Source organism: Bacillus rossius, chromosome 5 (genome assembly GCF_032445375.1).
Source record: "Bacillus rossius redtenbacheri isolate Brsri chromosome 5, Brsri_v3, whole genome shotgun sequence".
NCBI lineage: Eukaryota > Metazoa > Arthropoda > Insecta > Phasmatodea > Bacillidae > Bacillus > Bacillus rossius.
In genome coordinates, this window is record NC_086333.1 from 44,194,610 (window position 1) to 44,207,489 (window position 12,880).

Here is a 12,880-nt window from a genome sequence, read left to right on the forward strand (position 1 = left end):
TACCTCAACTCATACCTATGAATAACAAACATTGATCAAAATATTTTTTAGAGTTCTCCTAAGTAAAATGAAATGAAAAATATTAGACTACTTAAAAGTCAATCAAATTATTACGATAATGTAATGTAGTTACAATTATTGTTATTTTTGGAGTCGGTGTCAGCCAAGGAAACTCTATAATATACCTAGCAATAATAATACGAAAATACTTTAAGAAATATTTTTTTTACAAATTAACTTTTATACGAACGACAACATACTGTGAGTACTGTGACAGAATACCAATACCTAATTAAAACGCATTTACATATTAACTTTTATGCGACAATGTACTGTGACAATATCTGCGACCTTGAAACGACATAAATACCAATACATAATTAAACCAAACAAACGAACTGTAATACGACATTATGCTGAGACACAATGTAGCAAGCGGTGATACGAAAATATAGCCAATATCAAACACAAGGAATTACCGTTAGAAGGACGGTGTGGATATAGAACGAGAAAAAAATCTGAAACGGTTCGTAATCAAGTGACTCGTATCTGGCGCGGCTCGTGCCCGGTGTGTTCACTTGACCGCTGCCCTCCCGCCTCTCGCCATGGCAAGTCGCGCGTGCGACACAAGCAGGGGCGCAACAACAGGGGGGGGGGCAAGGGTATCCCCCCCCCCTCTGAAACCTTGTAGTGGGGGCAAAGGGGGGCAAAGAAAGTGCTGTGTAATCAATTTTTAGATAGTAAAACTGCTTAAATAGCACCATTTTCCACCTTGAAATACAAATTTTCCCGGGGGAGGACCCCCCGACCCCCCGCTTCAATAGGGGGGATCGATGATTCTTTATAAAAAGGTATATTGCCCCCCCCCCTTGGAAATTTAGTTGTTGCGCCCCTGGATACAAGCACATCTACAAACTACAACTACAACTACAAATATGTATGTAGTCACAAACCTACCTTGACTGACACCGACTCCCAAAAAAACAAAATTGTAACTACATTATATTATCGTAATAATTTGATTGACTTTTAAGTAGTCTAATATTTTTCATTTCATTTTACTTAGGAGAACTCTAAAAAATATTTTGATCATTGTTTGATATTGATAGGTATGTGTTGAGTTAGATTTGAAGTGGGTAGGTACCTACCTACCTTCTTGCGTGGTAAACACATAGATCGTACCTACATATTGATGAGTAGAAAAAGTAAGTTGATTATTAAGTTGTAGAAAAATACGCAATATTTTTTTTTTACTTTTTAGTGCATATTAATTTGTTTTGGAATAGTTTTTAAGTCGGTTTTTTTTTGTTAAAATTTGTGTTTATCTTAACTGATATTTACTAAACGTTGTTTCGTCCTGTAAGTGGTCACATAAAAGATCATGTTTACGAATATTTACGCGTCTTTTTACCTCTATAAATAATATTTAAGAAATATCCGTTGAGAAAACTTGAGACGGAACATAAAATGCAAGCGAGTTATTGTGATAGGGGAAAAAGCCCCAAATAACAGTAATAACAAGAAAATGAAATAATCATATGGCATGTAGAACCGAGCATATGCTAAGACAGAAGCTTAATTGTAGATTTGGCACAAAATCCGTAGTCTATTCAGAATGTATTTTGTTTGAAAAATACGGAATTTATTTCCACATTTTCCGTTCTTCTGATACTCTGATGTAAGAAACATCGAAACTAGTGAAATGATGTGAGGCTTCCTTCAAAATATATAAATCCATGAGTAAATGTAAACCATTATTTCAATCACGGTAAAGAGAAAATTAATTTGACAGTATGTGAAATCAATTCCAAAACATAATACTTCATTACCAACTAGGGTTTTCTTTAACTTTGTTTCACTTTCTAACGTTGGCTCTAGTGGTATGTTCCACAGCTACCTGCGATCCCTGTCTATAAACACATACTGTTTGTGCTGGTGGGTGGCTAGCTCTTAATATCAACTAGCGCCTTAATTATCGCATGATTTCGATTATGAACTTGAACTTAAAATCCACGAGACATGTGCAGCTGCAATCAGAACTTTCAATAGAAACTATTTGCCCGGGGGAGGGGGATTTGGTCCCCCCCCTCCTCACCTTATTACTTAATGCACAACGTTTCAAATTCACAAATAAATTATATATGTAAGTATATTAAATACTTCCATTGTGACCGTGGCCATAGCTGTAGTGTGATCTGAGCGTGTGGCACAATTGGAAAGGTTTTCAATGTATTCTATTGTCAATATACAAATAATTTCCTATTCTATCAGTGTAAACTCATGTGTTAAAAACTATCGAGTATCTTAGCTCGGTTCCCTGGTGCCTGGAATCAGGGAACCCTTCACCCCCCCCCCCCCTTTTTTTCTCCTTTACCTTTTCCCCACCCTTCGACCCATCATCCATTTTCTTCTAACTTGCCAGCCCTGGCTGCCATTCATAATAAACAAAAAGTGGTGAATGTCTGTTAATGTTGGTGTGTTTCTTCTGTTTAGTACATCTTTAATACTCATATCAAAGATGTACTAAACAGAAGAAACACAACTATGCAGAAACGTCGAGATAACGAATTTTATGACTCGCGTGCATATATCTTTTTCAGTTGAGGTAAACTATGCAGAAACGTCGAGATAACTTAAACGATGACTCGTAAGCATGTAACCTTTCATTTGAGGTAAACTATGCAGAAACGTCGATATAACGAATACGATGGCTCGTACGCATGTGAGGTTTCAGTTGAATTTAACTATGCAGAAACGTCGAGATAACTTATACGATGACTCGTATGCATGTAACCTTTTCATTTGAGGTAAACTATGCAGAAACGACGATATAACGAATACGATGGCTCATGTGTTTCAGTTATCGTTCCGCGACCAAGCCGTGCTGCTGGAGGAAGCCTGGAGTGAGTTGTTCGTCCTCAGCGCTGCGCAGTGGTCCTTGCCAGTGGACGAAGGTATATTTTAATTGCTACAAATTCTCGTTTTTATTTACGAATAATTTTCATCTCACGTAAAGACTATAGCATTTTTAGGTACGTGATTTATGTTGGTGGCATAGCAAACTGTGAAATATAGACATCTGTATAAAAACATTACACTTGGGGCAAAAAATAAACATTGTTTTGATTACCTATAAATCTTAGTAATTTGTTTACTATATAGACACAAAGTCGTATATGTTGGAGTGTACAAGAAGTAGGTTTTTTTGTTATTTATAAATTCCCCAAAATATTTGTTATGTTAAAATACTACTTTACGTTCTTGAAATTATACATGCAATGGAGGATTTTTATTTTATATAATTTGTTGGTCATACGCCATTGCAGTTTTTCACTATTTGTCATGGAATACATTCAATAAATAAATTAAGAAATAAAAATGAAAACATAAACCCACAGAGAGCAAACCTAAATTAGCCATGCATACATCGTGGGGTTTGTCTGTTTGGCATAGCTGATTTTAGCTTGTTCTATGTGGATTTATGTTTTCATTTATATTTCTTAATTTTCGTTCTGGAAGTTTTTTCAAAACCAACAGTGCAAAACCGTAACGGCATATGTCCAAGAAATTGTATTAAATCAAAATAAAATATTACTTTTCTATTGAGATTAATATTATATAGTTTTTGTATTATTTTAACCAGTAGCCCATGTCTTACTCATTGACGAAACAGTTTTTACAGCTTTAGATAAATAGTACAAGTGGTATAAATCACTTAATTAAAATTAATGGATGTAAACTATGCGAAGTCACGAAATATGTGTGTTCGTTTTTTGGGAAGAAATTTCAATTCTACTTTGATTTCGCGGCATCCATATTATAGTTTTCTTGAATTAATATTTATTATATCATTTTGTTATTAAAATTTCATTTTGAAGAATGACATAGGTTAAGAGGTGTAGCAAGGTCAGGTGGTACCTGTAGCGGAAATTTAAATTATTTAAATGAGTAAGAAGACACACGTATAGTTGCATCTGTTGTTTTCTTGTTTATTTATTTAAAATTGTAAGCATATTAATACGTAAAATGTTTTTCACCAAAATTTGTTTTCTACGATTTGGAAAAATCACACGATCGAAATCAATTAATTTCCCTACTTTAATTCAATTCACAAGATTGGTAAGTCAGAAAGCCGAGCTTGAATAATAGTGGATCTCAGATAACTCTTCATTAATTTTAGTTTGGAAAAACTTCTCTTCACATAATGCTAATGAAATAAATAATATTAAAACGAATTTTAAGTCTAAGGTAAGATTTTGTACAGAATCAGAAGGTTTATATTTAACAACATGAAATTATTCATTGAACAAGTTGTAAAAAAAATGAGAGCTAGTATTTTAGTATTTGCCACCATCTTAAAATTCTATAATTATTAATCTATAAATTCGGAGAAAATTTTAAATTTCATCAAAAAAATTACTTATTAAAATAATGACTGAGTCGATCAATTACAGTGCTTTAATAAATCCTTTACTGATATAAAAAGATAATTGAATTAAAGTTACCAAACAAAAATGACAGTTTGAGAAATAAAAACACAAAATTACAAATAAAAAATGCATTACATAATTTCTGCAGTTACAAGAAACAAAAAATTAATAGCATTTCTCGAGTTCTGCATCTGCTACCCACGAATTTAAGCGAGGTGGGAAGCCCCACAACTTGACGTACGATCGACCATTTCTTCGGTTGAGAATCTTCTCTACCAAGAATGTATCGGAATATATGGTAGGCTGAATCTCTTCGGCATAGAAGCCGCCACGTATAGGCTTGTGGTACAAATCTTCTAGGTAGTAGGTCCTGGGCTTCGATTCGAAAACATGGGTCACACGGAAAAGTTCGGAACACCAATTCGAAGTAAAACCTTTCTCTAAAACGTATTTCTGCGTGTAAATCCGCACCATGTCACCGACGTTAGCTTTAAGCTTCCGTGGACCTTTCTTCTTCGTTTTGGAAAACCCTGTTCGAAGCAAGTTATCATCCTCCACATATTAAGGCTTTGTTTTCGTGTAGAATGTGCGGTGGAATTGTATTTGCTAATTTGTTTCGGCAAGATAATCAGCCACTTGTAATTTCCGTTAGCAGTAAACTGTCGCCTCATCTTGGTGCTCAAAGTTCTGGTAAACCTTTCGACAACGAAGGCTTTGACATTACTAAATGTAGAGTAGTGTTTGATGACAAACTTCCTCATCAAAGCCTTGAAGTTCACATTGTAGAATTCTATGCCAAGATCCGTTTTAGGTGCAAAAGTACATGTCCATCACGCAAAATGTCTTTCATGATCTTGGTTATGTCGAGTGCATTCTTCGATTTCACAGGTCTGGCCCAAGCGAAATTGCTATACACATCGATGACTGTCAACATGTAGGTACTTGAAACCTTTATTCATTCGGGAATATGGTATCATTTCAACAGGTTCACGCACTACGACTTTGGGCCAAAGGTATTTTATCTTGCAGGAGCATGAAGTTCACATGAGATTCCGGTTCGACTCAAAGAATGTAGCCAGATTCCCTAAGTTCTTTGGGTATGGAGACAATTTCGTTGATGTGGGAATAGTTTTCTGCACTAAGCAAAGCAATTAAAAGTCTTAACCTGATGACCAATTCGTTTGGGTCGTCCCAATTCACATAGTCAAAGTTCAGAACACTTTATAACATTTTTAAACCTTCACCATGGATTTATTACAAGTTCACTGAAGAGATTGGTGTTAATGTCAATTTTTTTCATGATTGTCTTTATGTATGGCCATGTCGTGATCGTTATCGCGAAACTGTGCATGAGTTAGTACTGTAAGTTTTTTTGTACTCTTACATATCTTCATGGGAATAGACATTAGGTGCCCTGCGAAACAGCAAATCGTACAGACCTGGAGTCCCGTGTGTTTTGTATTCTTCTACACATATAATATTTCCTGGTAAAAAGTCTATTTCTTTAGCACCGAGGAACCACATATGTTTTCTGTACACTCCTTAGGTCGTATTATAATTATACCTTTGTGCTGCTTCTGCCATTGGTTAACTTTTAATCTGGAGGACTGTAGGCCAATTAAAAAAAAAACCTTAATCATGAAAGTATTGAATCATGGCTACCCAGTCGAGACGACTTAAAAGTTTGCAGCCAATGAACAGGTGGCATTGCCAGAGTAAGCACAGGATTGTGAAGGCTAACGTAGAGATCATTCGATCCATGAATTTTTCCGGTCTCTTAACCGGCTGTAAACCTGTCGTGCCGAGGTACGGCAGGTCGGAAGGTAGTCCGAAGAGACGGGGACATCCAGTGGAGTGATTCTGAAGAGTGGCGGTGGGCTAGCTTGTTGGCGAACGGTCTCATGCCGTATAGATGCCAAGTTGGTGGTAGTAGTATGGTAAGAATCCATGATGCCCCATTGAGATTTCCTCTAGGCCCAGGATTCTGATTGGGTAGGACTCGTACTTGGTAGTGGTGCTCCGATCGCTTGGAGCAGACTCCAAGGGTTTTCTAGCCCTATGCGGAGTCGACGTGGTGAGCGACGACACAGCTCCGGTACTAGCCTGGAAAGCTAGGAGAGATTTGGATAGAACCTCCACCGGACCACGGGTTCACTGGGTGATTGAGGGGTCCCAGTGTGATGTGGTAGAATGGGGTAGGTGCCAGCAATGCTGATAATGTCTAAGGGCTTAGGACGCAGCCAATTGACTGGTTAGCTGAATGAGGCAGGGGGTGAAGGTGGTGTCTAAGCTGGGATGGGTAGCCTCAGCCTCTGGATATAGCTGTATCTCTAACACCTCCTGTTTCGCGTATACGGCGTATTCCGTATCCACGCCTGTGGGGGCCCCAGGCTGGTATGGCTCACGCTAAGAGGGCTGGGTTAACAAAACAAAAGGGGGAGAAATCCCTTAAGCAGTCTAGCTATCGGGACAAATGATTTTTGGGAAGGAGACTATGAATTATCAACAGTGAAATGCAAGTTCTCTTACATATTTTTAATTTTCTGATTACATTTTACCATTACTATTTTATTTAATCAAATATATTCCAGGGTAGTTCCACTATCATGAAGTTTCATTTGGCACACCAATACATTTGGTATGTACCATAATATTTACGAAAGTGACTATATGCGGGTTTATGTTGATACATGACAGACCGCGATATTTGTGTTAACATTTCCATTCGTCGACTTCTGTTCCATTTCCATGAAATTACTCCAACCAAATGCCGTAAACCGAGAGCTAAGCTAAGCTAATATTTAAAAAAATATATTTTTTTGGGGGGGGGAAATGTCTTGAGCTCAATTATGTTCATTTTGTCATTTTGTCATCCCCTCAGTGATGACATTCGAGTCTCCTCTGCTTGCAAGTCATTTAATGTTGTATGTGGTCTCATATTCATTTATATACCTTACATAGCTCACAGTGCGTAACCTACGCCGAGTGCTAACAATCACATTTCAAACTTCGTCGCATGTGCATGTCCACGAGGCTCCGAAAGGAGTTCGGTGTTTACCATGTCGGGCGCGTTGCACTGCAGACGCGCTGGTGCACAACGCAGTCGCTCCTGCGTCGAGGCACGCGGTGCTGGAGGAAGACGCCCGGAGGCTGAAAGACGCGGTCTGCAGGCTCGGGTTGCTGCGGGTCGACCACACGGAGTACGCCTGTCTGAAGGCGCTCGTTCTCTTCAAAGCAGGTGAATGACAACGCATACAAGTCATCAGTGTAATCAACTGTAGAGAAAAACACACAGCTCACGTTTAATTCTGATGAAATTAGATTACAAATAAGATCCCGAGTCTGGGCATGTTGTATTCATGAAATGTTTTTGACCTGCAGCACGGGATAGAGTTTACTGGCCTAGTGAATTTCTGGTTAGTTTATGAAACGGCAGTTCTCAACTGACTTGAGTCCTTACTTTAAAAATTGTGGTAGCACTAATAATTGTAGTAAGTTAAATAGTTTCATGCATTCTATACACATTTGTGTGTTTCGCTGTGTAAAGTTAGATAATTTTGGTAACGTTTGAGGATAACCATAACTAACATATCATAAATTGATTGTGTGAAGAATGCAATGATATATTTATATGAATTTGAAAAGCTTGACTACAATGCGAAGAGTATGCCTATTTTAGCTACAAGGGAAACGATGATGTGAAACGGAAAACTACTGATAGTTGAAATCTTAACAGTTAAATCATTTGAGGATAAGTGCATTAAGAAACAGAGACTAAACATGTTGTGCAATATGATTCATTTTTTTGTTTGTTTATTGAATAGTTCAATAGGTGGTGTGATAAGAGGTTCCCAAATTATCCATAGTAAATTAAAAACAGGATTAAAATAGTAAATGCTGTTCCAAAACTATTCCTGTCTTTTAAGGCACCTATTGCAAAAATTTTCCTTGTTCTTTAGCTCTCTCTCTCTCTCTCTCTCTCTATATATATATATATATAATTATATATATAACACTGTTGTACTATGAGCAGGATACAAAAGTAGTATTGTTCACTCTATCTAATATCAAGTTGTATAGGGGTAACATGGGGTTCTGGGATTATTTTTTTCTGTATGCATAATAACATAATAATTATGATAAACCATATCAAATATATTGTATGCATACTGTAACTGAGAAATTTTGTACGAATTATGGTACATATTGTTGGTATGGCACACCATACAAGAAATGTGTTTATCGGCTGCATTGGGAGGCCATTTTTTCATCTACAGTAGGTGCACCTATGATCTATTCCATATCGTGCATAGAATGCTTATATAATAGGCATATCCTTATTTGAGCTAGCACTGTCCTTGTATGCATACATAACACTATAACTTTAATTATTCATTTTAAGATGCAGGACAATAATACAAGATATAATCTAGGAACTTTCTTATGCGTCTCTTTCGTGCATCTAATGCACAATATGGAATGGATGTATTGTCTGCACTATGTCTACACTTCTCCACCCAAGATGGTGGGGTACTGAATCAAAGATGGCAGGAGATGTAGCACATTGGAAGATTTTCTTGTCCACTCTATGCCGTATATGGAATGCATCCTTAGGTGCACTGTACCTACACTTCTCTATCCAAAATAGGGGGTGGAGCGACACTAGTGCTCTCTAGCAGATGACATTGAAACTAAAGATAGTCGCCAAACAGTGTCGCTATCTATCTGATACTTTTAGAAATTTTAATGTAGATGCCCTCTGGCAACAACACCACGAATTAAAGATGGCACCATCTGGTAAACTAACCCCACTAGTACCAAGAGCACAAATCTGCAAGATTAGCGGGGAGCGGGGGGAAATCTGCCTGAGAGTTTTGCACGGGGGGCTAACCGCCACTTCATCTCTGGATAGGGTGTTTGTATCTTGTATACACCCATATTTTGTCCTACATGAATGCAATAAGCAGACAACTTTAAAATATACAGTTTTCCATAAGACATAGTTTGGACATCAAACCCGTTTCACAGTCACGCATTTGCAGGTGAAAGTAAGGCCCCCTCAGTGAAGGGCTTCTTTATTCCAGGGAAGATCCTCCCCTGCCTCTACCCCACCCCTGATAAGCTCATGATTAGTACTGTAGCTATCCTGAGATATACTTTCAAAGTATATATTTTTTATTTAATTCTTTATTTTTGAACTGATCTTGTAGCCTAGTGGCTAAGGTCTCTGTCTGTTAATGTTAACATACTGGCATCTCTCGGGTCGATCCCGAGCCACTAAACTCATGTTTTCTGTACAAAATAAAATTTATCAGCGACACTTACCTCCAAGCTTCGGAACTAAGATGGCAGCCTATAGCAGTCAAAAACAAGATGGCGACCCACAGAGATTATGAAAGTATCAAGATGAAGCATTAACAACTATAAGTAAAGCTGTTTTTCTCTCATTTTTTCCTTCGGATTTTCACATTCTGATAGTACTAATATGGTGGACATTTGTTTATATTTGTATCAGCTGTTCTAGCTTGTTTTGATTAACGATTGTAGTTTAGCTGCTCGGAATAAATTTAGATCAAATTATTACCGGTTAATATGTTTGTTTATGTAAACAGTCTGATATGAACCTTCATAATATTAATACGAGTTGAAATGAAACAAAGACTAGATCAAACTGAACATTAAACTTAAAATATATTATTGATATAATTATTTGTGTAAATATATTTTCCCAGTCATTTGAGGTTCTGCTCGATCTCTTCTATGTGTGTATAAATGTGACACCGTTCCGGCTGCCTCCCCGTCAAAGCTATCAAGTCTTGCGGGATGGGTCTCGGGGTTTGGGTTCGGCCAAGTGGCGGGAGGCAGGGACGTGTCCGTAGAGGTGATCCTTGGGCTGTTTAGGCCACCCAAGACGCCTTATACTACAAATGATGCACTCTGCTACGTGAAGTGTGGTTTTTATTACACATCAACCTCTACATGGTGCTATCCATCCCCTGGCCGCGACTGTTCGGGGTTAGAGAGCTCTGCGCGTGTACGGCTGTTCGGCGATGACCCCACTTACAATGGAGAGGGGGGAGTTTTGAGCGAACAGTACGTGGCGGACGTTGCTGCTAAGACCTGCGCGGTGATGCGCGGTGATGCGCGGTGATGCGCGGTGATGCACGGCCAGTGGTGTTGTACTCACGATCTAGATGCGGTTGCTGAATTGGCGCGAAGGTGGCCTCTCAACGTTGCGCGAAGACGACCAGCCTCTTCGAGCTCCCGGTGGGTACTGACTCACTCGTGTAGCACAGCGCTACAGCAGGCCTGCCAATTGCGCGCCAGAAGCGCAGCGCGCGGGAAACAGACGCGGCCAAGTTTAGGACCTATTCGCACGTTGAACAATGGAATTAACAAATAAAAACATTTGATGAAATATACATTACATAGTTTATGTCTGTGAGAGAAAACATGTGCCCTTGATGCTATTATAGTCCGGCGGAAGCACATTGCCACACCCGGCGGAGTGCTTCCGCCGAGGTGGCCGGTAGTGGTGCTAGCTGCGGGTCGTTCGGTGCACTCACACTCGTTGCACCATGTTGCACGCGCGGGCGTGTTCGTGGCACACGGCTTTGAGAGGCGTCGGAGAGGCATCGCGGCCTGTGCGACTAAGAGGCGCACTATCGGCTGGCGTCAAATGCCCCCCTCTATCTGAGGCCGCTATGTGCACCGACGCCTCTCAATGATCGCACGGGAGTGATGCACTCGAAGCGCGGCACTGGGGTGGTGTACTATGCCTGGGGTGAGATTCTAGGCCCTGAGCATCTCTCTTCAAACAAGAAAATGACTGTGTGCCTCCCTCACTATGCTCGTTCCCCCTCAGTAGGGGCAGTGATGTTTTGATGTGGATAAGCTCCATTGAGTTGCACTGTGGTGGCACTGTAGGGTCCCTGGCCTGGCCCTGATGATTGGTCCATTCGTACTCAGCAAGGTGAACCGGAGCCCTGCGGGTCCTCTGTGGCCGCCGTGGAGGGGAGGGGGCTGCCGCTTGCTCGGGTGTGATGTTCGGCGGGAGGCACCCCTTCAGGGGCAAGAACTTGTCCGAGGTATTGTCCTCAGTCTCGTCCAGGGGAGTGATATCCTCAATAATGTATCTCCCGGGCTCGGCCAGGGTGTAGGCCTGGCTAGCTTGGTCTCTCTCAGGCTCGTCCGGGGGGGTGACATCCTCAATTATGTATGTCCCATGTTCGGCCAGGGTGTAGGCATGGCTAGCTTGGTCTCTCTCAGGCTCGTCCGGAGGGGTGACATCCTCAATTATGTATGTCCCAGGTTCGGTCAGGGTGTAGGCATGGCTAAATTGGTCTCTCTCAGGCTCGTCCGGGGGGGTGACATCCTCAATTATGTATGTCCCATGTTCGGCCAGGGTGTAGGCATGGCTAGCTTGGTCTCTCTCAGGCTCGTCCGGGGGGGTGACATCCTCAATTATGTATTTCCCGGGCTCGTCCAGGGGCGTGATATCCATGGACTCATGTTCGTCTAGACAGCACGTCTGGACTGGAGCCCGCCGCGTGCGTGATGGGTACCTTCCCCCAATGTCAGTTCCTTCCTCCCCCCCTTCTGACTCATCACCTGACTCATCGACAGACATCTGGGGGTTGGCATCTACCAAGCTCATGTTCAGCATCCATGATGGCTCATCCCATTCCTCTGTCTCCTCCTCGTCATTCTGTTGCCATATCGGGGAGTCCTGATGGGTGCCACCCGCGGTGTCGATCGGAGGGCTCAGTGTACGGGCAGTTGGAGTTTCCAGTTCGGGGGGGGGCAATATGTATCGGCTCAAGTCCCATGTTATCATCAGATGGTGGGGCGGTGCCCTTTGGCAGAACCTGCTGGTTCGTTACCTGCTGGCCCTCTGATTGAGGCACCCTCGAGTTGGGCCCTGGTGACACGCCTTCCATTACCCCGGGTGCTACCAACCGCAGGTCATCCCTGTGGACCTTGGCAGGCCGTCCCCGGGGGGTACGGACCGCGTATGACGTGGGTCCGGATTTCCAGAGCACTTCCCTTGGCTCCGACCACTTGGGGGCCAGCCCCGCACAGAAATTGCGAGCGACCGATGACAGATGGTGCTGCCTCACGTACACCCACTGTCCAGGTTGTAGGGGCGTTGGGGGGTGACTGGTCTGTGGTGTGTGCTCCGATAGGAATTGGTTTTGCTGTTGCCTGGCCTGTTCCCTCCCTTCCTCAATCTCCGGACGGATTAGTGTGTCCGTGATGGCCGCTGCCACCCGGCACTCCCCTGGTAGGGCGAGGTTCTGTCCATACAGCAGCTCGGCCGGGCTGTGGCCTGTGACGGCATTCGTACGGCGCCTAAGACAATACAGTAACTTGGGTATATGTACATCCCACTTAGAATGGTCGTCTTCCAGGCGCAATCTTAACTGTGCTTTTAGTTCTTGGTTCCGACG

General features: G+C 41.5%; 1 protein-coding gene across 1 annotated transcript in view; it reads left to right on the top strand.

Annotated features, from left to right (window-relative positions):
* Nucleotides 1–12,880, top strand: part of LOC134532248 (nuclear receptor subfamily 2 group E member 1-like) — a 69,710-nt gene that overhangs the window by 31,049 nt on the left and 25,781 nt on the right. The window contains exons 6-7 of the mRNA XM_063368670.1: nt 2,861–2,954; nt 7,513–7,668. Of these exons, the coding sequence (XP_063224740.1) occupies nt 2,861–2,954; nt 7,513–7,668 (250 nt within the window). The remainder of the gene's footprint in view (nt 1–2,860; nt 2,955–7,512; nt 7,669–12,880) is intronic.